Here is a 26,189-nt window from a genome sequence, read left to right as displayed (position 1 = left end):
TCTGCCAAACTGTCTTTCCGTGACAGATGGCAGGCCGCCCACCCGCCTACCAAAGCCAAAATGACCTAATTCCCTGGGACCATTGTTTCAACAGAAAAGAAGGCTGCTACAAACAGAAGGAAGAGGCAGAGGTAAGAACAGCGACTATTGCTGAAATATTAGCGCTGAGTATGGTGAGTGGAAAGAGGAACAGTATTCTGAACACTGTAAAAATTGGGCATGTTCTGATGATTTATCTCTAAATCATGGGAAGCACAGGACATTGGTGCCCCCTCGCTCGTCATTGGAGTTGATAACTAGGGAAGATGCATGTTATGTCATGTTATTCCGCAATATCTAGACTCTGATGTAAATTTAACAGAAGGGGTTGCTTGAGGAAGTTAGAGATATCCAAAGGAGCAGGGCCCAAGAGAGCTGTTTAGCTGATTGTAGATCTGATCACATGAGGGTGAGCCATGCAAGAGCACCAACTGAGTTATACAGCTTATGATCTGTAAAACCTTTGCCTACTTGAGAGGGAACCTGTACAATGTTTCAAAGAAGAAACATTTGCATCTATTTAATTCGTTTTGACCATTTTAACAACTTCTCTTCATCTATTACAAAAGAAAGATGGAGATTTGAGTTAGAACAGGACGCTGTGGGCATTAGTGTCCACTAAAACATTACAGAAATAACCTGAAGGGGTACTGGACAGAAAATACAACTGATGGTATAGCTTTGCCTGCATAAGAATGCACAAAATAGTGGTGATTTGTGGAGAGATAGAAAATGCAAATTTAGGAAATAAGACTTAGCAACCTACATACCGAAACATTTGGAAGGCTGAAGATCTGAGATGAAGATCAGAACAGAAAGATGGTTCAAGCTGAGTGAGATCCAGTAACAGTTTGATGCCTCCAAAAGGTTCTCAGATCTGGACACCAGTCACGTCACACCCTTGATTTTTGAAGGACGGTGGAGCTGACTTTTTGTTAGCCTCAAATGAAATCAACATCTGTGCAGCTGGAGGAGAGGGAGAAGTGGTTGTGCAATTACTCACATATTTGGCCAATGCCCCTGTATTGCTGGTAGGGCTCTGTAAGAATCAGTGTCATGTTAAGGTGTTATTTTGTCACCTAACTGCTCATTGTTCTTAGAAAAATAATATACATTTCTGCAGCCCTGCACCTTTCCTGAAAGAAAAAAATAAATTGTGCAGTAGTAAATGTGTCACAAGTGCTGGAAAGTGGGCGAATTAAGGTATGTTTTGCCTTGAGAGTTTGTAAATGGACACTGACATGAGAGCTTGTTGGTATTCATAGACTCCTCTCTGACCCTTTCTCAGCATTGCAATTGTTTGAGATTTGCTCCTGAGAAAGAGTGCATCTCCTTCTAGGGTGGGGCGTGGAGCAATCCCCCCCAAAACGCAAATTAGTGAGGGTTTTGAGGAAGGGGTCTCTCTATTTAGAGAAATGCGTTTCATGTGGAAAAAAATGCAATTAAACATCAGGGCTGCCTTACCCCAAAAATGAACCATACTGTGAGTACAATTACGTATTGGGAAATGGCAATGCGTACAAATGTCACGTGACATTGCCAGTAGTACATTTAGAAACTGCAACTGTGGCAGCAAAGTAACAACTCTGTACCTCTTTGTAAAAGTACTACTATGGGTACAGATTAATTACAGTTTTTTACGAATCTGGCCTTTTCACTTTAGTAATAGGCAAATATTTTCCACTAGAGATGGCCTCTCTCCTAGCATAAGAAATGCCCGAATTACTTACTGGCAACCTTCATTACTATAAGTCCTTCTCGTTACCCAATCCCAGGACTTGAAGCAAAGCAGGAAATGCTACCTAACCCCACCCTCAACTGCGTACCACACCAGTGTAGCTCTCCCCCGGTTCTTCCTGTTTTGTTTCCTGTCCTTTGGACACAGACAGGGAATGCAGGAGTCCTTGCTGGGCATCGACTTCCTTCGTGTGGGGATTGTATGTGTCTCTGCTGGGCTTCCTTGGAATATCCTCCCTGCCTCCATGGGAGCTACGGTGAAGGGGAGTTTGGAAAGGATCCTCAAGCATTGTGGATCAGAATACAGGCAGGGGAAAGCATTCGCTGGTCCCTCGTGCATGCACATCATGTTGTAATTCAGAAACCCAGCTGTCACTCTAGTTCTTTCCCATAAAAATCACGCTGGAGCATGCATACCGAGTTGCATCTCCGTAGTTCTCTACTTATGCGGGCAGGATCAAGGGGCTGGTATACTTGCGCTCTGGTATCATGCATTATCCTGATAGCTTTTTATTATTCAGTATGGGAGAGCGTAATAAGAAGAGACGCTTTTCCCCTCCTCCTTGAGGATCTTCCTCTGGATCAACATCAGCGTCTCCTCATAGGAAAAAGCTATAGCCTCCCTGTTAGACTTTTCATTCTTGGCGTGGTCTCCCTTAACTTTTTGCCTCTGTTCCCCAGGTTGTTGATGTGTGCTGGACTCTGATTTTACTGTTTTTGTTACTCTGGGCACTTTACCACTGCTAACCAGTGCTAAAGTGCAAGTGCTCCTGTTTAAAATGTGTACGTAATTGGTTCTCCGTGATTGGCATATTTGTTTTACTGTTAAGTCCCTAGTAAAGTGCACTAGAGGTGCAAAGGGCCTGTAAATCAAATGTAACTAGTGGGCCTGCAGCACTGGTTGTGCCACCCACACAAGTAACCCTGTAATCATGTCTCAGACCTGCCACTGCAGTGTCTGTGTGTGTATTTTTACACTGTAAATTCGACTTGGCAAGTGTACCCACTTGCCAGGCCTAAACCTTCCCTTTTCTTACATGTAAGGCACCCCTAAGGTAGGCCCTAGGTAGCCCCAAGGGCAGGGTGCAGTGTATGGATAAGGTAGGACATATAGTAATGTGGTTTATATGTCCTGACAGTGAAATACTGCCAACTTCGTTTTTTAACTCTTGCAAGGCCTGTCTCTCTCATAGGATAATATGGGGGCTACCTTTAAATATGATTAAAGCGTAGATTCCCCTAGAGAGTAGATGGACATGTGGAGTTTGGGGTCCCTGAACTCACAATTTAAAAATACATCTTTTAGTAAAGTTGATTTTGAGATTGTGCGTTTGAAAATGCCACTTTTAGAAAGTGAGCATTTTCTTGCTTAAACCATTCTGTGACTGCCTTGTTTGTGGATTCCCTGTCTGGGTCAGTTTGACAGTTGGGTTGTTTTTCACCTCACACTAGACAGTGACACAAAGGGAGCTGGGGTGTAACCTGCATTTCCTGATTAGCCATCTCTGCTAGGAGGGCGGGGTGGAGTGGTCACTCTCATCTGAAAGGACTGTGCCTGCCTCTGACAATGCAGACTCCAACCCCCTGGTGTGTGTCTGAGGCCTTGCCTGGGCAAGGCAGGATTTCACAAGTAGGTGTGAGTCCCCTTTGAAGAAAGGTGACTTCAAAGACTAAAATGGGTATAAGAAGGACACCCAAATCTACAGACTTTAGAAACACTTCTGGAACCAAGAGGAACCTCTGCCTGAAGAAGAGCTGATAGCTGAGGAAGAAGTGCTGCCCTGCCTGTGACTGTGCTTTGTGGAGCTTTCCTGCAGTGCTGCTTCTGCCAGAGTAAGAGGGCAAAGACTGGACTTTGTGTGCCTTCCATCTTGTGAAGAAATCTCCAAGGGCTTGAGTTAGAGCTTGCCTCCTGTTGTTTGAAGTCTCAGGGACAGCAAAGACTTCTCTCTGCCAGCACGTGGAGTCTCTGGAGAGACTCCTGCTCTGAAAAGTGGTGCCCAATCCAGTCCCTGGGCCCTTGAAAGGAAAGCTGGTGGAAATCCAAGGAAATCGACTTCGGACGACTCCGGACCGACGCCGCTGCTGAATCCGGTGACGCCGCCTGCACCCGACGCCGTAACCTTCGCTGGAACGCGACGCTCTTCGCAAGCCCGATGCCGCTGCAGCCCCGCTGAAGTCCGTGACTCTGTGGAAGTCGCCGCACCACGTTGTGACCGACGGCGCTCGAAGTGCGCAGATTCAACGTTTCGCACAGACGCCACGATCCCCGACTTCGCGCATGGGCTTGTTTTCACTCTTCACCAAAGGTACTGGACTTGGGGGTCTACGCGACTCTGTGTCCGGCGCCGCTGGTGTCGGCTTGTTGGGAACGACTCCGTCACAACGCCGTATTAACACCTCATCAAAGCATTTTTGTTTCTAAGCGCTATTTTTGGGTTTAATCTTTAAAACTTCATAACTTGACTTGTGTATGTTGGATTTTTGTCGTTTTGGTCTTGTTTTGTTTAGATAAATATTTGCTATTTTTCTATACTGGTGTTGTGTCATTTTGTAGTGTTTTCATTAAGTTACTGTGTGTGTTGGTACAAATACTTTACACCTAGCACTCTGAAGTTAAGCCTACTGCTCTGCCAAGCTACCAAGGGGGTAAGCAGGGGTTAGCTGAGGGTGATTCTCTTTTACCCTGACTAGAGTGAGGGTCCTTGCTTGAACAGGGGGTAACCTGACTGTCAACCAAAGACCCCATTTCTAACACTCCCCAGATGAGAAGATGAATAGGGTGCTGGTGCCAGCTACCTTGTTGTCCTTAAAGAAACGCAAAAAGGACATTGGTAACCAGGCGGATCAGGAGAGCATCTATTCTGATCTTTCAGACTCTGACTTTTCTGGAGGTTCTTTCCATCTCCCATGAGAGCACAAGGGAATGTATATCTCTAAAGACAGGTTACCTGAAATGTTCTCCCATAATAAAGACAACATGGGATTCCCTAATGAGGAAGTAGCTGAATCTTCTAAAGATGCAATTCTGCATCAATCTAAAAAACCTGTTAGCATAGAAATGCCCATCTATCAGCATGTTCTATATTAATGTGCCCAACTTCATGTCCAGGCTGTTTCCGTTAGAAGGAATGGAGGAGAAATTACCATACTCAGTTCATGTGGACTGTTGTAGCTAGTCTTGTTGGTCGATTCACTATGGCTAAAGACAGTATGTTGAAGGATCCAGCAGACAAGAAAGTAGACAGAGTCCTAAAGAAGGTTTTGTCTGGTTCCCACTTGGCCCTAGACAGTAGAATTATGGGGCGTACACAACTCAGTCCTTAATATCTGATTTTAAGGAACTTTTCAAATCTATGCAAAAGGGTTTGCAGTGTCCAGAATTTCCAGAGAACATGGAGGAGCAGGCTGAACAGCTATCAGACATTTCCTTTGACGTTGTCTGGGTGGCTGCATTATCATGTGGGTCTTCTGTAGCTGCAAGACTGAATCTTTTTTAAGAGATTGGAACACAAACTCTGCCCAGAACACTGCTGCCTTTAGAATGCCCTTCATAGGTCATTTAATATTTGGTTCAGAGTTGGAAGCTGCAGAAAATATTTAAAGAGCAGAAACATTTTTTTTCATTTCACCAACAGAGCCTACCTAAAAATTCATATCAATTTAAAACAAGGTCTTTCAGATAGTCTTCTAGAGGACACCAGAACATGGAACAAAGAGCATGATTTCAACCAAGATCCTCCTCCAGGAAATTCCAGGGGGAAGGCAAACCGTATCCTCGGAACACCAATCAGTGCTCCGGACTAGCTCAGAATCGGGGGAGCAGATGGTTGGTGGCAGAATTCACTATTTTCAATGGGCATGGATACTGAACAATGTTAGACAGATGGGTTCTAGAGATAATCTGGAGAGTTATGAGATCAAATTTGCCTTCGGGAACCATCATGACCCCAGTACCCAGTTCTGTCGAAAAACAGGTGGCCTTTAAGTAAGGTATTCTAGAAGTGGGTCAAAAGAGGGTCTTTGTACCCGTCCCAAAAGGAGAAATGGGAAAAGGGGCATACTCAGTTGTGTTTCTAGTTCCCAAGGTTCATGTTTTTTTTTTGGATCGTCATGGATCTGAAATTCCTGTACAAGTTTGTGGAAAGGATGCCATTCACGATGGAGAAGTTACAGAGGATCATTCCCCCTGACAGAGCCGAATGCCTGGCTAGCCGCTCTCGACTTAATGGAAGCATATCTGAATGTTCCGATGTGCCAGCTGCACCAAAAGGACTGGGTCGAGGACAAAGGACGTAGAGGTAATTCAGTTGTAAATTGCGGTATAGTGAGCCTTTGTTCAACATTTGTTAAAAACACAAAAGACCAGGCACAGCATTTTGCTGTTTTTTAGTTGTTGTTTTTTTAAACATTGTCTTTGTGCAGTTAGTTGTTAATCTCAACTATTTTTATTCGTCCATATTTTAGTCATCACAGCCCAGTTGGATCATGTTGGTATATTTAAATATCCAGATTTCGTATTCTGTTTGTCTCATTTAATGCCCTTCCGGTTGTGTTACATGTCCCTAAAACAGATTAATGTATTCATTTCTATTTCTAGCATATATTTAGCCAGACATTGTGCCCGTATCCCTTCTGTAATATCAGTTTCTTTAAAAAGACTTACATTTCAAAATGATACAGAGAGAATTATATGCTCTAGACACAGAAAAACACTTTTTTGGTTTTCTTTACACCACAGATGTATTTTTGTACTGCAGAAATGGTGGTGCAAACCTCCATGGCTTCTGTGCTTTGTGATGTGATCTGGCCAGTGTATGTACAAATGTTTATATTTGCCAACTGTGGGATTTTCGCATCCTGAATTTGCGGACCCGTGTCATGGGAGGTGCCTGAATGTTTGTATAATATGCAGCACAAGATTATTTTACAAACCTTAGTTGAGTGTTTTTTTCTGGTTTGCAGTGGGAGTTTGTGTCAGCCCTCAGACAGGCCCAGCGAAAAGAGAATGCTCTGCCCATTGTGAACGCTGGCATGAGAGTCCGCTTCAAGGCAAACACTGACGTCATTGAAGACCTCTGCATTTTCTATGGCGGGGTTGGATTTACCACAGTGAGCGCCAGAAACACCTGCCAGAAGATCACTGGAAGGTAGAATGGCCCAATGAGATTTCATATGCTAAAGTCACTGAATTTTATTTTTGAGCATCTGAAAAAGCATGTTAATTTTGGTGGAAATTCATGGAGAAAAGCAGAAAGAGAAATAACGTAGCCCTTCTGGGGCCTTCGCCTGTATAATTATTTAGGATGGTTTTTATTTAGAAAAGTAATCACAATGTAAGGACTGGAGCGAGGACGCACGAATGTGCAATGGCTCTATCCATCATAACCACCCCAAACTGAAATTCTCTTTTCTCCCCTTTTTCTTTTCCTTATATATGCCCTTCCTCTTGTCTATCCCTTTCCCCTGCTTCTCTTTTGCTCTCCTCATCAGCCAGTAATTTGGGTGTAAAATTTGACTCATTCCTTTCCACTTCTACCCAAATTTTTTCATTGTACTCACACGTTGTTTTCTAGTTTAGAGCAAATGCTAATGTACTTTGCTTACCTTTTACTCCACCAAGAATCTTACCTCATCCCTCATCATCTCTTATGGTTACTGCTTCTACCCCTCTTCATCACACTTCAGCAAACTTCCTCGCTCCTTTTTTCTTTCTATGTTCATTTTCCTCAATAAGAATTCTTTTTTTCCTTTTCTAAACGTGAGTCTGCCCTTTCATCTCTCCCCTGCCTTTTATTGTTTTCATTTCACTTTTTTATTCTGTTTTCCAATTTTTCTGCATCACTTTTAGATCCCTGGTCGTGCCCCATTTCTCTTTCTTCACTGGCCAATATTCATGTTTCCACATGAAATCCTCAGTCGTCCTGACAGTTTCGTCTGCCAGGCTCCTGCACTCATTTTCAGTAGAGATATTTAACATTATAACTCCCTTTCTCTTCTTATCCGGGCTGTCCCCATCTTACATTCTCTCAGCTGTCCTTTAAAAGACTATGGCCCTCATTATGACCCTGGCGGTCAGTGGTAATTTGGGGAAAGGTACTGCCAACAGGCTGGCGGTACCTTTTCCCAAATTATGACACTGGCGGTTTGGCTCAAGCCAAACCGCCAATGTACCACTCCGGCCGCCAAGATGGTAACGGCCGCTGGGCTGGAAACTTTGGTCTCCAGCCCGGCGGCTGTCACAATCCCACCCTCGAGATTATGACCCTGCCTACGGCCATGGTTTTCGTGGCAAGCGTACCGCCATGAAAACCATGGCGGTAGGCACTGTCAGTGCCAGGGAATTCCTTCCCTGGCACTGATAGGGGTCTCACCCACCCTCCTCCCCCTCCCCGAGTGCTCCCCCACCCTCTCCCTCCCTCTCCTGCCCCCCCACATTTACACACCCACACGCGCACACATACACAATCATACACACACACATCCACCCACGCATGCACTCATACACACCCACACACCGCAACGCACACCAACATACATTGTCGCACACACGCATTCACAACACACAACATACAGGTACACTCACATTCAGTCATTCGCGCATGCATTCAACGCGATTAACACCCGCATGCACGCATACAAAAACAGACACACACCCCTACACACACACAACACCCTCACACACGCACACAACACCCCCCACCCCCCTCTCCTGCCGGAGAACCAGACTTACCTGCTTGCAGGGGGTCCTCCGGCAGGAGACGGGACGCGGCGCTGCTGTCAGCAGCAGCATCCACCAGCAAAACACCGCCAGGCTGTATCATTGCTCATGATACAGTAGGTGGTGTTTTGCTGGTGTGGCGCTGCTGCTGACAGCAGCGCCACCTTACCGCCGTCTGTTGCCATGACCGTCGACGGTATTCCACCAGCCTTCTGGCGGAATTCCGTCGAGAATCATAATGCGGGTGGGCGGCTGGTAGCCATGGCAACGGTATGTTGGCGGCCGTCGCCGTGGCGGTAGACGCCATTTGCCGCCAATGTCATAATGAGGGCCCATATGCTTTATTCTTTTTCTCCCCCTTTTTATTTTCAGTGAGTTTCATTTTTTTCTGCCGCATAATTGCCCTGTTTTTAGATCTTGCTTACTAGACAATGCATGTGCTGCCTTCTATAAGGTGTATTGTTTGCTTACAGTGGGCTTAGAGCCTGCCCATTGCTTACCATTGGTTGACTTATTGTCACTTTATTTACTTTCTTATTCATTAGCTTGTGTGGGCTTTCCTACCTCTTTTTGAGTTTGGTCTTCCCTAGAGCACGGATGCATAGTTTATGTTTTTTCACTACACATTTTTCAGGTGCAAACTTTTTTTCTTTTTGCTTAAACCCTTCACAAAAGTGCATGTGTTTTCCAGATGTCTCCCTCATGTACTTCTCCCCCTCAGTTGCTCTCAATGGTGCTGTCTCTTGCCCATGTGCTTCTCCCCTGTCCCTTCCATAATGTTCTCGCTCTCGTGGTTCTCCTCTCTGCATTGCTTTCTCTCCTGTGTGCTTCTTCCTGCTGCTCAATGTTGGTCTCTTGCCACCCTGCACTCCACATTGCTTTCTCTCTAGGTATGTCCATCCCCCAAGGGCCACTCCACCATGTTTCGTCCACCCCAATCCCTGTTGTTTTTCCCCCACCCTCCTTTTGCATCCCTCATCCCCACCCTCCGTAATTCTGCCCTCTGTACTGCTTCTGCCCCCTTCTCCACATTGCTGTGCCTTGCCTGTATTTCTCCCTTTGCTCCCTTCTCTGCCTCATCTTGCTTCTTCCCCTGCCAGGTCTTCCTTTCTGTTCGTCAGGCTTTAGATTTGATTCCAAGGAACACACAGTTTTAAAACATCACATGATTTTTCTGGATTTTGGAATTGTTAACTATCTTCTTGTTGCAGCCAATCCCAACAGACTTGATTTAATTAGAACACAAAGCGACATTGGTGCTCCTTAGAAGCAAACTATGCTAGTACCGGGTGCATAGATCTTCAATGTGAACAAAGCAGAAACTACTGAATAGGCTTCATTTGAGAAATTCTTTTATGTTATCAAGTTAATATTTATTGCAAATATGTGTGACTATTCTCGAACAAATTAACTAGTTCACGCATGTAATATACATTATAAGTGATCCACAAAACATAGATATAGTAAAAAGTTTGGAGTTAGTAAAAAAAAGATGTATTTACACTTACATTTTATGTGAGTAAATCTTCCATGGGTATAGAATGGGTGTACCATGCAGGAATAGCTTGGAAAGTTTGAAAGTAACCACAAATATATTCATACATTATTCCATAACTCATGCCCACCATGTAAATCATCTGAGATTTTCTCCTCTCAGCAGAAAAAAGTAAATCCATTTCCAGGAAGGGAATGGGAATTGAAACCAACAGAGTTGGTGTTTCGCTATGGGGAAAATAATTTTCTATAGAGTAAAAAAGCCAGTTGCACTAGAAAAGGCATTTGTGCATGCATGTTTGAGCGCAATGACAATTTATACAAATAGGAACACCTTTACAAGAGTTTTCCAGGAATACTCCAAGGAACTTTGACTATTTTAGCTTCCCACGCATACTTTGAAAAACATTTGTAAATTCTGAAAAACTCTTAAATTTACTTGAGCGGTAGTAACATTCAGATGTTTTTGAGAATCTGATCCTACATATTTAATGTTTCAGATACAATCTTAATATTACAACAGGAAGATGAACTGTGGACTGAAAATCTGTTCAGTTACTTAAAGCTACTACATATCGTAATCACCATTGTCTGCTTTATAATCAGTTTCATGATACAAAAAACATACGCCTACTAGAACCTGGCAATGAGAGGACAGTCTCTTCGCAGATTAAAAACATCTTTTTCACAATAACAATATTTTTCATTGAAATGCTACCAAATCTCATACATTTTACTTTGTCATTTCTCACTCAATGTTATCTCTTAGTGGATGTTTTAACTATATCGCAGACACTGGCCTAATACAAGGGCACATTTTGGATTTCTGTATCCTGAGTATTTATTTTTTTGCAGTATAAATGTTCTTTAAAGCCATACATTGAGAGCTGGTCATAACTTGAGGGAGTCCTGTATCACTTGTAAAAGTACTGATTCAGTCACATTGCAAGCACATAACTAAACAAGTCACTGTTGACATCTCAGATTACATATTTGATGACATCACTGTTGACATCATACATTGAGTTTGAGGGTTTGCTATTCACTTTTAACTCTGAAAGGTAATTAGAAGGCTACATCGAGACCACAATTTCTACACCTTTTGACTGGTAATGAGTGTAAGCTTTTGCAAAATGCTTGGCCTGCTAATGAAACTTTTGTGTTTGGAGGGAGCTGCCTCTCCCTGAAGAACTATGCACAGGGCCACATGTGTGTGTAGTAGTGGCTTGGGTGTGTGGAGGGAGTGGACTGTATATGAAGAGCTGAACACAGGGCGAAGGCTGTACATAGTAGTGGTGTGTCTGCCTAATGGGGCTTCAGAGTGTGACGGGAGTGGTTTGTGTGTGAAGACTCATGCACAGCGTAAAGGCTAAGTGTAGGTTGAGGCTTGGTCATTTAATGGGTCTTGCTTGTCTAGAGAGAGTGGCCTCTGAAAAACTGTGCAAACAGTGAAGGATGTGAATAGTAGAGACTTAGCACCAGTGGCGTAGCGTGGGTTGTCAGCACCCGGGGCAAGGCAAGTAATTTGCGCCCCCTAACCCGTGGATTTTAGCACTCGAGTCCCCCCCCCAGAGGTTGCGCCCGGTGCGGCCGCCCCCCCTGCACCCCCCACGCTACGCCACTGCTTAGCACTATAATGTGGCTTGGGGATCTGAAAAAACTGGCCTCTCCATAAAGGGTTTTGCACAAGGTGAAGGTTGTGTGTATTAGCAGCTTGGTCACCTAATAGGGTTTGAGTGTCTTGAGGGAGTTGGCTGCCTATGAAGAGTGAAGTACAGGGCAAAGCTTTGCTTAGTAGGTACTTAGCCACCTAATGGTACTTGTGTGTGGTGAGATACTGACTGCTACTTAAACAGCTCTGTACATGGCAAACACTCTGCGTAGTAGGTTCTTTGCCACCTAATGTGGCTAGTGTGTGTAGCGCGTGTAGGCTACAGCCTAATTTTTTTATATAAGTGCATAAGTTGATGTCATTTATGGTTTACATGATTGCATTCTATTTAGTGCTTGTTTACATATGCAAAGGGCAGTGTTGGTTTGTACAGTAAATTGAAAAGCTGTAGGGTGAATGATGTCATCAATAATGTAATTTGAGATGCCATTACTGATGTCATTGGTTATGTCATTTAACATGTCATAAGTGATGTAAATGTCAAGGAATGAACGAGAGAGACTCTTCTGGGGCTTGTCTCTGGCTTGCCTGCGGTATGGATGACTCAATCCAATAATTACAGCACTTTCACTCAGTCAATAGAATGACATGTATAGAATTAGTGACTGCTATAAAAAATCACAGTTCTTGGAAGAAAAAGCCTGATGGCATAAAAACAAACCTCACAGGAGAGGGAAGTAGAATCTCAAACAGAAGAGGAGTACAAGAGATGAGTGAAGAGGAATTAGGTCAGGAAGAGCAACAGGGAAAAAGCAAGCACAGTTTCTAAGAGCGTGAAACTGGCAAATAACTCCTACTGCATTGTGACACAGTATGTGTCATGAAACAGGCCCTTTTATATGATCCATGCAGGAACAGGAAGGTGCACCATGTTGGAATGGCCTAACTCTGTGGTTCTTAACCTTTTGACTTCTGTGGACCTCCACTTAATTATTACTGGAAATTGGGAGCCCCATAGAATCATTATTTGAATCCAGGGACCTCCACTGAATCATTTCTGAAAGCCCAGGACCCCAGCTCAATCATTTTCGATGATTTGAACTGCAAAATAATACACAGAGGCCAATCATCTTCCGTATTGTATTCTGTGTGATACAATTGCACTACTCCCATGACCTAATCTGAGAATACTAACTTAATTTTTAGCCTCGGATTTTAAATTCGCTTTTACAGAACTTTTTTAAAATGTCCAATTGTACATTTTGCCATCTCGGCAACAAAGAGATGCTTTTGTTCCAGAATGAGTGTTGGTTCAGGCAAATTTGGGAAGAGGCAAGAAGTGTAATCAATTATTTAGGTGTTATTGCAGAAACATTATAAGTACTCCTCTAGATTCTGATTGACCTTTTGTTTGTCCATTAGTCCTGGGGTTGAAACCGAGAAGACAGACCTTGATTAATGTTTAATGAGGAACAAAGGGCATTCTGAAACCGGGAGGCATATTGGGACCTTCTATCAACATTAGCACATTTGGCAACCCATGCAATGAAAAGATGTCAGAAATAAATCTCCTAGCCATTTGAGGAGCAGATGGATTCGACTGAAAGGTGCAAAAATGTACCATTTTGAAAAGGATTGTGTCCGTTATCAGCATTAGGAAAGTACAAATGAAGTACATTGTTTTGTAATTCTGCAGTGTGCTGGAAACAAATATTTGAATATGATCAAAACATAAAAATACACTAGGTGATGCCATTGCCAAACATTGTCACTTGAGCGCAGTAAAACTGCATGTCTGTGCAAATGTAATGATCATTTCAATTGAAAATGTGTTGTTGGTAATGGCAATGCGCTACCACACCATGCATACTCCCCACTATGCCACTCCACTCTCCAAAACTCTATTCCACTCTGCCCCTCCACTCTATGCCACTCCACTCTACACCACTCAAGCCTAGGACATGCCCTCCCCACTCCACACCCCTCCAATCTGTGCCCCTCTACTCTAAGACACTCTACAACATGCCACTCTACGACACCCCACTCTGTTCTATGTCACTCCAGTCTACGCCCCTCCACATCACTCCACTCTACACCAATATACCTTCTCCACTCCAGTGGACCCCACTTCACTCCAATCTACTTCAGTTCACTCGAGTCTACTCCACTCTAGTCTACCCCATTCCAACCCAATCCACACCAGTCTACCCCACTCCGCTCTAATCTACCCCACTCCACTCCACTCCAGTATACTGCATTTCACTCCACACCAATATACCCAAATCCACTGCACTCCAATCTACCCCTGTTTAAACCACTGCACCCCAATCTACCCCACTCCACTCTACCCCATTTCACTCCAATTTAACCCAGTCTACTCAGTCCACCCCAATCTAACCCACTCCAATCTATCCCACTTCACTCCAATCTATCCCAGTCCACTCCACTCCAGTCTACCCCACCCCACCCCACTCTACCCAGATCTACCCCACTACAATCTACTTCACTCCACTTCACCCCAGTCTACCCCACTCCAGTCCACTCCACTCCAACCTACCCCATTCTGCCCAACTCCACTCCACTCTGCTCCACTCTCCCCCACTCAGTTTTCCCACTCCACTTTACCCCACCCCATTCCAGTCTACCCGTCTTACTCTACCCCACCCCACTCTACCCCATTCCAATCTACCTCACTCCACTCTACCAACCTCTACCCTAATCTACCCCACTCTATCCCAATGTACCCTGCCACACTCTACCTCACCCACTTTACCCCACTCCAATCTACCCCACTGTAGTCAAATCTACCCCACTCCAATCCAGTCCAATCTACCCCACTCCAGCCCAATCTACGCCAATGTAACCTAAGCCTCCACTCTCCACTCCAATGTACCCCTGTCCACTCTACCCCAAATCACTCTACACCACTCCACTCTACCCCAGTCTACCCTAGTCCATTCTACCCCAACACACTATCCCACTCCAATCTAGCCCAGTTGAATCCAACCCACTCCACTCTACCCCAATCTACCAATCTACCTCAACTCAATCTGCCCAATCTACCCCACCCCATTCTACCACTCCCCACCCATCTCAATGTTCCCCACTCCAATCTACCCCACTCCGATCTACCCTACTCGGCTCCAATCTATCCCGTTCCAAGCTACCCCAATTGACCCCACTTCACTCCACCCAAACCTATCCCACTACACACTAATCTACCCCACACAACCACAATCTACCTCAATCCATCCCAGTCCAATATACCACATTCCTATCGACCCCACCCCCAATACTTGGCTTTTATTCAGACTAAAATAGGCTACGTGAGTTTAGAATTTTAAAATGTCTTTATAAAATAGTGTGTGATTATTAGGAGTTACTAAATCTTAAAAAATATAACGAAAAAGTGATCCCCATGAATGTTTGTCTTTTGTGTATTTTTTATACATAATATCCACTATGGGAAATGGTTCTGTACCAATGATAGAGAGCCACTAAATTTTCCTTTTGAGCTCAATTTATCTGACACCTTTGACCATAGCTTAATGTTTTCTTTAGAGTCAACAAGGAATATACTAATGCTGACATATCATTAAATATTTGTTCTAGACACTGGAATGAGGAAATGTTGAATGAAGCTTGCAGGAGCATATTGGAGGAAGTCTCCCTGCCCGCCTCTGCACCTGGAGGAATGGTGGAGTACAAGAGAGCCCTCACTGTCAGCTTCTTCTTACGATTCTTCTTGCAAGTAGCACATGAAATAAAGCAGAAGGTAAACAAGCGTCTTTTAGGTTCCCTTCCTTATTTCATTAATTGAAATGGATATGAGGTGTAGGAGCCCCCATGGATCAGTCCCTGGAACTGTGCTTTTCAATGCATTCGATTATGAGGAAATAATTTAAAATCACAGGACAAGTTGGTTTATAATGAGGCAGCTTAAACTCACTGCAGCCAACCAGAAAGTCATTCAGTAGGGCGCAAGCATCACATGGAGCTGTACTTGGAATCAGAGGATGCACCATAACCATCAAAGTGAAGAAAACTTGTGGTAATCAGATTGAACAAAATCATAGTGGCTAAACAATGTGACAAGGTTGTGATGAGAAGCAGGAAAAATGCTGTGATGTGTAGGGAGAGTTGCACAAAGCATAAAAAGGAGTTGTGTATGATTTGGGGTATCCATTCTTACTGGAGTCTCACATGGATTATCGTGGTCATTTCTTAGTGCTGTTTGCTGATCCTCTAAACATCATCACAGAGGGTAAATACAGATTAGACTCAGACACTTTCTCTACTACATAAATCTTGAAATACCTTTGTCTCCCCAGAGTACCGATTGCCACTTCAATAATCAAGTGCTAGTCCTGGAGTTGAAATACTTCTACTTGTAAATATAAGAATATTGGTTTAAAAATGAACCATTTACCCTGCAAACTACTTATGTATTATAAAATGAAAGCATAACTTCCTTTCAAAGAACCCTGTTACAGTAGTATATTTTCTGCAGAAAAGGCTAAGCAAACAGATTCTTTAAATGGTAAATTCCAGTGAATTGTATTATGTTGTATTGAGGTCTTGCACCACTATTTATTCTGCTCTATAATTTTGCTCTGAATATTAATCTGCTTAATTTCATCTGTTTCAACCAGATATTATGCTAATTCCCATTGCCCTTCACCAAGCCCTTGACACTGTACTAGCCCATGCAGAGGTTAACTTGTTGGATGTTAATTTCACTAAAGCCCTCATTACAACTGTGGCGGTAAATGCCGCCTACCGCTGTGCTGACGGCCGCCAACATACCGTGTCCGCGGCGGTATTCCGCTACGGATATTATGACCCACACAGAGAAATCCGCCACAATACAGACACCCACACAAGTCCGCCAGACCAAAGGTCAGTGATAAACTGGCGATAGCCAAACCCACACCATTACTCCAACAGGAGTACACCCACAGTATCACGACCCACGAATCACCGCAGCGGTCTTTCAATCGCGGTAAACCATTGGCGGTACATACCACCGCGCTCAAAATACACACACATTTACAAAACAAAACACCACCACATTGGACAATTCAAACTACACACACCTGACACACATACACACACTACACCCACACACTCACACCGCTATAAAACACACACCCACATTACCCACAGCCCTTTTAACGAAAAAAAAAAAGTTTGCCTACTCAGAGAGACACAAGCCAGGAGCACCCACTCAATCAGAGCCACAGAACACCATCACCCATACACCATCCACGCACCTCATGGCATACACTTCAACACATCACCCCACACATCCTCACACATATCACATACACCACATCCATGGCACCCCAAAGACACCCCAGGTTTTCTGAGGAAGAGCTAAGCGTCATGGTGGAGGAAATCATCCGGGCAGAGCCACAGCTATTCGGATCACAGGTGCAGCAGACGTCCATTGCAAGGAAAATGGAGCTATGGCGGAAAATTGTGGACAGGGTCAATGCCGTGGGACAGCACCCAAGAACAAGGGATGACATCAGGAAAAGGTTGAATGACCTACGGGGCAAGGTGCATTCCGTGGTTGCAAGACACCACGTAGCCTTACAGAGGACTGGTGGTGGGCCCCCGCCTCCTCCCCCACAACTAACAACATGGGAGGAGCAAGTCCTGGCAATTATGCATCCTGAGGGCCTCGCAGGAAAAGCAGGAGGACTGGACTCTGGTAAGTCAAATCTTTACTACTTCATCCCCCCCAACCTGCATGCCATCACAAACTCCTACCCCTACCCTTACCCCCATCACTCCACTACCTCACATATATCGCACTATCACAACCCACCCATCCCAATATCAAGCCCTGCATGCAACACCAAAGCATGGACCCCAACACAGACCTGCATGGACACCCATCACCACAGCATGCCCAGTAGAGAGACTCACCCAGCCCACAAAATTACCACTCACACAAGGCAAATCACAACCATACAGGGAAACACACCCATGCACAAGATGGCACACGCAGACACAATAACACTGCATTTTCATCCCCACAGGACCCCTACTCAACATCACCGGAGAGGAGTTTCCAGCTACATCCAGTCCCCCCCCTGAAGAGGCCCACAGTGACAACAGCAGCTCCACACGCCTGGATCAGGATGACCAACATGGCCCATCAGGGACCTCTGAACAGTCGGGTACCCAGCCACAGTCCCAACCCACCACGGAGCCTTCCCCCTCAGGAAACACCAGCACAGCACCCACCCAGCGGGCCCATGCCTCTGTCCCCAGGTCACGTCAATCAGCAGTGTGTCCACCACTACAGGGACCCCAGGCATCCCTACAAACACAGGACAATCAGGGACCTGGGGTCAGTGGCAGTGGGCACATGGTTCAAGGGACAGAGGCACAGGACAACAGGGAAGCTGAGAGGACTGCTGTGTGACAGGGGCAGGACATGCCCAGGGATCCCACTCTCCAACATCCTGGGAGCATACCACCATTCCCAGGAGACGATGGCCAGATACTGGCCAAGTTGCAGGAGACCCAGCGGCTGCAGGAGGGACAGTACCTGGGTTTCAGGGATGACCTAACTAACATCTACACCATCCTGGTCACCATTGCAGAGGAGCTGGCTGACATGGCCAAGCCCATGAGGAAGGCAGTGGCACAACAACAGGCGCCTGACACTAGCCAAACCGATGAACAGCCTTTCACCTCCGCCGGCCCTAGTGGACAGGAGGCCCCGCTACAGGACCAACAGGCCACCAGCACCCCACCCCCTGCAGAAGGAGAACCACCCCGCAAATGGTCCCTGCGATCCAGGCAGAAGCCAGAGAACATTGCCAAGACCCCCGGCAGGAAATAAGACTTTCCTGATGGTCACCCTTCTGTCCTACTCTGTCACCATGTCCACCTTGAACTGCCATTGCTCCACTTCCTATGCCCCCTTGGACAATGCACCTGTGATACCAAGAGACTGGCTCTACCATGGACTTTCCTCCACCATCACCCCAGCCCATTGCACATCCCCCTCTACTTATGAGCACTTAAATAAACACCCTTGGAACAAATACTAATCTGGAGTCTGTCAAATGATTCACAAATGTAGCCACACCCGGTGCCTCTGGAGTTGGCCCATCACATATGGGATGCTGCTATTCCTCAAGATAAAGGCGCCATGCACAGACCCAGGATATTTGGCATTCACATGGGAGATGTACTGGTCCGCCAAACACACCATCTGCACATTCATAGAGTGATAGCTTTTTCTATTCCTGAAAACTTGTTCATTTCTCCGGGGGGGTGGACAAATGCCACATGTGTACCATCAATGTCACCAATGATGTTGGGGATATGACCCAGGGCATAAAAATCAGCTTTCACTGTTGCTAAATCCTCCACCTGGGGACCACAATGTAGCTGCGCATGTGTTTCAGCAGGGCAGACAACACTCTGGTCAACACATTTAGAACATTGGCTGAGACATCCCTGATGCCATGGCCACTGTTGTTTGGAAGGAACCACTTGCCAGGAAATGGAGCACTGACAGGACCTGCACTAGAGGGGGGATACCTGTGGGCTGGCGGATAGCTGACATCAGGTCTGGCTCCAATTGGGCACACAGTTCTTGGATTGTGGCCCGATCAAGTCTGTATGTAATGATAATGTGTCTATCCTCCATTGTCGCAAGGTCCACCAGGGGTCTGTACACCGGGGGATGCCGCCATCTCATATTCAGCCTCAGCGGTTGAAGCCTATGGAAGAGAACGGTGAGCAGAGGGTCATATTCCCACATCTATTGCACTAATGATGACTTGTTTATTTTACAGAAGCAAAATTTGAACCCGACTGTCAGTTGCCGTGCCAATGTCCTGTGAGGAGGGACAAGTCGAAATTAGGTAATTGTGCTCGCATTGTGCGCCGTCGCGGTAGGTGGTCGAAGACCGCGGCACAACTTCACATTGTTTATAATTGGGCCCTATGGGTTCCAGGAGCCAAAGGCGATGTATGCCGGCGATGACGGTACGCACCGCCGCGGACGTGACCGCCATTTTCTATCTATCCACTCACTTACTACCTGACCTTCAATAGGAGAGGCTTTACACTGCAAGTGCTGCTGTGACCTGTGTCTGGAAGCGACAATGGCTCATGTGTCTGGGGAAAGGGTCCCTGTCTTCACTACTAAGGAGTTGGAGAAACTGGTGGATGGGGTCCTACCCCAGTACACATACTCTACGGTCCTCCAGACAAACAGGTGAATACACTATGAGCATGATGCGTGAGCCATGAATGTATGGAGTGCTGTGTATGTAAGCCACATGTAGGTGGGGCAGAGGCGTCCTGGCCAGAGTGCAGCATATAAGGTGGACAATGTATGTGCGTCAGGGGATGGGAGGGATCTGGTGGGCCATGAGTCTGACGGTCCGGACGGTTGACTAATTCCCTTATCTGCTGTCTTTTCCCTGCAGGTTAGCGCCCACCAGCAGAAGGGTATTTGGTGTGCCATCGCCAAGGAGGTGCGGACCCTGAGGGTCTTTGACAGGCGGGGCACCAACTACCACAAGAGGTGGGAGGACCTGCGCCGCTGGGCAAAGAAAACGGTGGAGGGCCAGCTAGGGCTGGGCTCTCAACGAGAAAGGGGTGCCCGTCGACCATGACCCCCCTGATGTTCCGCATCCTGGCGGTGGCCTAACCGGACTTGGATGGGCGCTTGAAGGCATCACAGCAGCCACAAGGGGGAGGGTACAGATACTGACTTTGCACATATTACGAGGTACCTGGGTGGGGGATGTGGAATATGGGTGCCCCTAGTCCAGGGCGAAAATGACAGGGTAGGTCTCTTGTTGGGCAGGCTCTGAAGCACTCCTACCCCAATAGTGTTAGTGGGCATCTACTACTGGGCAGGGTCCTGTGGGTTTCTGGTGTGCAGCTGATGGCATTAGGTATTGTACCCCATGGGCTGGTGACTATCTTAGTAACTTGTTGGGCATGGCTTTGTGCATAGGGCTGCTCCCTGTGTGATGTGTCCGCCAACGGTAGTAGTAATGCTGGCATTGATCAAATGTATCCTCTGTCTCTTCCCCCCATTTTTGTTTTGTCACCCTGTCCTTGTGTGCATTAGCATCATCTGTCGGAGGAACAGAGGCACCGGCGACGGAGGGAGCTGCATCCCACATGGGCCTGGAGGCCGAATCCACCGAGGGTGAGGGCACAAGTGGGACGGAGGGCGAGGGGAGCACCACGACGGGGACAGGAGGGGAGACCACAGACAGCGACTCCTCCTCCGATGGAAGCTCCCTGGCGGTGGCAGACACCTCTGTGCCCACCCCAACAACAGGTACAGCCGCCACCCCCCCTACCAGCACCGCCCTCCCAGCAGCCCCTTAGCGTGTTTCCCTTGCCCGCTCACCAAGGAGGGTGGGCATCTCCTTCGCCCCAGGCACCTCAGGCCCTGCTTTCAGGGAGACCAGATCCTCGGGGCCAGTGCACGCTCCCAACATGTCCACCACAAGACAGCTCCAAAACTCTGATAGAAATATCACAGAGCGTAAGAGAGTCCAAGTGGGGAAAAGGGCATTAGGAAGGGAACAGCTGGGAAGGAGACCTGTTGGAAGCAAATACAAGAACCTTCTAGAATACTGTTTTAGAACAAGCATTGCATCTTTACATGAGGACAAAAAGCAATCTGAAACATTCCCTGGAAAACGATAGGAATTGTACTAGCGACTTAATATGCACAAAGAATGTAACATCAAGAATTTAGCATCTTTGCAAAAAAACAAAAAGGCCCTGGATAAATGTGTGCACTTCAAGAAACACTACATATCAAAGTTTTGATTGCCATGAAATGATTGCGCACACTGTTAGTGATCAGAACACCAAGTTTTACATGCGGGAAATGAATCGCGCACACTGCCGATTCTAACAAGAATATGCAAATGCCATGAAATGATCACGCACTCTGTTAGCGATCTGAACCTCAAGGTTTGAATGCGGGAAATGAATCGCGCACAGTGCTGATTCCAAGTATATGCAAATGCCATGAAATGATCGCGCACTCTGTTAGCGATCTGAACATCAAGGTTTAAATGCGGGAAGTGAATCGCGCACACTGCCGATTCCAACAAGTATATGCAAATGCCATGAAATGATCGCGCACTCTGTTAGCGATCTGAACATCAAGGTTTAAATGCGGGAAATGAATCGCGCACACTGCCGATTCCAACAAGTATATGCAAATGCCATGAAATGATCGCGCACTCTGTCCACGATCTGAACACCAAGGTTTAAATGCGGGAAATGAATCGTGCACACTGCTGATTCAAACAAGAATATGCAAATGCCATGAAATAATTGCGGGCCTTTGCCAATCTGAACACCAAGATTTGCATCAGAGCAATGATTTGCGTACTCTGAAAGTTTCACGAATAGGCCCCAAAACTCAAGAGTGTTTTAGAATGGGGTCGGGGGCCCAGCCCGACCTCCGTCTTACCACCCTGCTCAAGGATCACCAAGAGAATGCAGGGCAGGCCTGGAACGTCAAGGTAGGCCTCCGGAACAGGAGCTCAGGGAAATGCTGCTGCTCTGCCCCGGGACCTCTGAATAGTGAGCACGTGGAGCTGGGCTGGCTCCCTTATATAGAGTCTGGCCCAGCCGACAAACCACACCCAGTCATGCTGCAGGGAAAGCTTCTAGAAGGTCCTAGAAAGGGACCACACCCTGATACACTCTGTAAGCCTGCAGCAATACCTTGCAAATGAGCATTATTTTCAAACATCATTAATAGTGGTTTCAAGGTAAAAATCTGCAATGCAAAAGGTTAACAAACTGCATATAAACATAATGCATGAATTATACTCTTGCATAAAGACTGGGTTTTTGCATTTTTGTCGCCCGTAGAGCGCGCACTGCCCTGATGTTGACAGTACTCCCCTCTCCCAAACGTGCTCTAGGGCCTGGTTTGCCTGGGTTAAGATGATGAAAACGTCTCACTAGTCGTGGAACATGGACGTCGGATGCGGAGACCCTTGAGTTACTTTCCGGACCGTAACCTTTCCAAGAAATCAGATACCACAGGTTACGACCTCTAAGTTTGGAATCCAACACCGGTTTAACTTTGTATTCCACTTCGCCCTGCACTAGAACTGGAGCTGGTTGGGAGCGTACCTTCTGGACTGCTTTTTTCAGGAGGGAAGTATGGAATACTGGATAAATACGCAGTGACTGGGGCAACTGCAGTTTATAGGTCACTGGATTCATTTGCTGGAGGACAGTGTAAGGACCTATGAATTTGGGAAACATGTGATTTTTCTTGAAGTCTGTATATCTTGTAGAAAGCCATACTTTATCACCTGGTTGGTACTGAGGTCCTTCACAATTTTTCTTGTCGTAGTGCTTTTTATATTTTTGTTTAGCTTTTTCTAAATGCTGTTGAATCAGTTTCTGGGTTTGGTGGAGGTGTTGAATCGTTTCTGATACAGCTGGTGTAAGAGAACTTTCTTGAGGAATCGTGATGGGCAAAGTGTCAGGATGATAGCCAAACAAGCCAAAAAAGAGTGTGACACCAGTGGAGGTGTGAAACGAGTTATTGTAGGCTAACTCAGCTAACCAGAGCATTGATGTCCAGGAATAAAGTGCTTTCTCAGCGTATGCACGCAGATATTGCTTCAATGTCTGATTCAATCTCTCCGTTTGGCCATCTGTTTGAGGATGATAGCTAGTAGATAGTGTGGATGTGACTTGAAGCATTTTGCACCACGTTTTCCAGAAGTTGGAGGCAAATTGCAATCCTCGATTGGAGAGAATCATGTTTGGCAGCCCGTGATAACGGACCACTCTATTCAGTAGGATGGTTGCCAGTTCACTGGAGGTGGACAATTTCTTACAGGCAATGAAATGTCCATATTTCGTGAGACTATCTACCACCACAAGGATTACTGAGTGCTGTTGGACCACTGGTAGACCTGTAATGAAGTCTAAAGAGATGTGTTCCCAAGGTCGACATGTGGTTGGGAGTGGGTGCAACAAACCTTTCGGTTTTGAATGACTTGTCTTGATGCGAGCACAGACTTCACAGTTGTTTAACATTGTTTTGACGTCTTTTGTCAGAGTAGGCCACCAAAAGTAGCGTTGGATTAATTCAAGAGTTTTAGGAGTACCTGGATGACCTGCCATAGGTATAACATGCAACCAGTGAAATGCTAACTTGCGAAGCTTGGTAGTGGGCACGAAAAAACGAGCATCATGGAAAGGTAGTCCTTGCTTGATTGATCTTTTAGGATCTGCTTGAGCCCATGCCTGCCACTTCTCAATGGTGAAAGAATTACGGATGTCTTCAAAGAAGTCTTCGTTTTTTATGATGCATAAGACTTTGTCTGGAGCAATGATAGCTCTGGAAGGCTGGATTGTAGGCAATGTGGTAGACCCTTGGCGGGACAGGGTGTCTGCTTTGCAATTGACTTTACCAGGACGAAAAGTTACCACAATATCGAATTCGGCAAAAAACGGCATCCAGCATAATTGCAGAGGAGTCAAAAGTCTAGCTGAACTCATGAACTGGAGATTGCGATGATCAGTATATACTGTGATAGTATACTTGGCGCCCAACAAATGATGTCTCCACTCTTTAAAGGCGTAATGGATTGCCAGAAGCTCTTTTTCGGCAATGACATAGTTCTGTTTGGCTTCATTCAGCTTTCGAGACATGTAGGCTACAGGATGAAGTTGGTCAGTGTCTTTACTTCGTTGTGACAAGACTGCACCAAGTGCCACATCTGAAGCATCAGCTTCAACTATGAATGGACGATCCACATCAGGGTGAGTCAAGACTGGGGCGGTGGAAAAAGCTTCTTTCAAAGTTGAAAAGGCTTGGTCAGCTTCTGGAGACCATACAAATTTTTCTTTCTTTCTCAATAACTTGGTGATTGGCACCACTGTTTGAGAGAAATGGTTTATAAACCTGCGATAAAAGTTTGCAAACCCCAGGAAACATTGTACATCTCCAACAGTCTTTGGAGTGGGCCAATCAGATACAGCTTGTACTTTCTTTTCTGCAATGACCATACTTTGAGGGGTAAGGATAACCCCTAAAAACTCAACTGTGGTAACATGAAACTCACATTAGGTTAGTTTGCAATATAAATGATGCTTTCGGAGAGCTGTGAGAATTTTCTTGACATGTTGTACATGTTCGGTTTCATTGTCAGAATAGATTAAAATGTCATCGATATAGACTATTGCAAATATGTCAAGATACTCTCTAAGAACATCATTCAGGAAAAATTGAAATGCTGCTGGAGCATTGCTCAGGCCAAAAGGCATGACTGTGTATTCAAAGAGACCATATCTTGTCTTGAACGCAGTTTTCCATTTGTCGCCTTCTCTCATTCTGACTAAATGGTAAGAACCTGTAAGATTCTCTTAGTGTAAATTTTTGCTTTTTTCACTTGACCCAACAAGACAGGAATCAGAGGCAAGGGATATTTGTTCTTGATTGTGACCTTGTTCAAACCCCTATAGTCAATACATGTTCGAAGATCCCCATTCGCTTTAGGGACAAAAAACAAAGGAGAGGCTGCAGGAGACTTGGAAGGGCGGATGAAGCCATTCTTTAAGAGTTGATCTAGGTACTTTCGTAAGTGTTGATTTTCATGTTCTGACAAGGCGTATACACGACAGCTAAGGAGTATCGCACCTGGAGTTAGATCAATTTGGCAGTCATAAGGTCAATGAGGAGGCAAGGTTTCTGCGTTTCTTTCATCGAATACATCTCCATAGGACAAACACTGCCTGGGCAACTTTATTTCTTTCTCCGCTACAGTGGCTATGTGAGAGTTGCAATTTTTGGCGACTTGAGACATCTGAAAGCATTTTTTATTACATAGGGCGGAAGAGAACACGACTTTCCGTTCTGCCCAGTTAATCTCAGGATTGTGAAGAGTTAATCATGGTAAGCCAAGAATAATTCCATACTGAGGAGCATGGATCACGTCAAAGATGAGCTTCTCTTCATGTTTGGTTCTTTGATTTCCCCCATCTCACCCCAGATCTCCGACAAGGGGACAGTCTGAAGAATTACTGGGCCTCCAGTCAACAGTTTTCCATCTACTGCTTGTATTATCTCTGGAGTCCCCCATGCGCAAACCAATTGGGCAGCAACAAAATTCCCGGTAGCCCCTGAATCTACGAGGGCCTTCTTGAAACAGTTCTTTTTCTTTACTTGAACTTTTATGCCCAGCTTGAGATGTCTAGATTGTGAAGGGTCCACGGTGACACCCAAGAGCAACCCTTCTTTACATCTTGGGTGATTTAGTTTTCCGGCTCGACATGTACTTGGCTGCAAGTTTCTGGACAGGACCTCATTTGCTCTTTGGTTTGATTGGACAATCTTTGACGAAATTACCCTTGCGTCCGCAGTAAAGACATTGTTCATTCTTTCTACGTAGGTCCTTTTCCTCTTTGGTCAAAGGTCTCCTGATAGTTCTGATTTCCATAGGTTGTGGAGTTCTCTCTTTCTGGGTTCTTGATTCCCTATGATCGTGAACACACCAGGAATATTTCTCAGTCTTTTTGCATGTTCCCCTTTGTTCTGCT

At 45.6% G+C, this 26,189-nt stretch overlaps 1 protein-coding gene across 1 annotated transcript in view; it reads left to right on the top strand.

Moving 5' to 3' along the window:
• LOC138285751 (aldehyde oxidase-like) overlaps positions 1–26,189 on the top strand; it is a 588,222-nt gene that overhangs the window by 211,560 nt on the left and 350,473 nt on the right. The window contains 2 exon segments of the mRNA XM_069226091.1: positions 6,742–6,926; positions 15,216–15,378. Coding sequence (XP_069082192.1) covers positions 6,742–6,926; positions 15,216–15,378 — 348 coding nt within the window.

This window comes from Pleurodeles waltl, chromosome 3_1 (genome assembly GCF_031143425.1).
Source record: "Pleurodeles waltl isolate 20211129_DDA chromosome 3_1, aPleWal1.hap1.20221129, whole genome shotgun sequence".
NCBI lineage: Eukaryota > Metazoa > Chordata > Amphibia > Caudata > Salamandridae > Pleurodeles > Pleurodeles waltl.
This window is presented reverse-complemented; position numbering and strand designations above follow the sequence as displayed.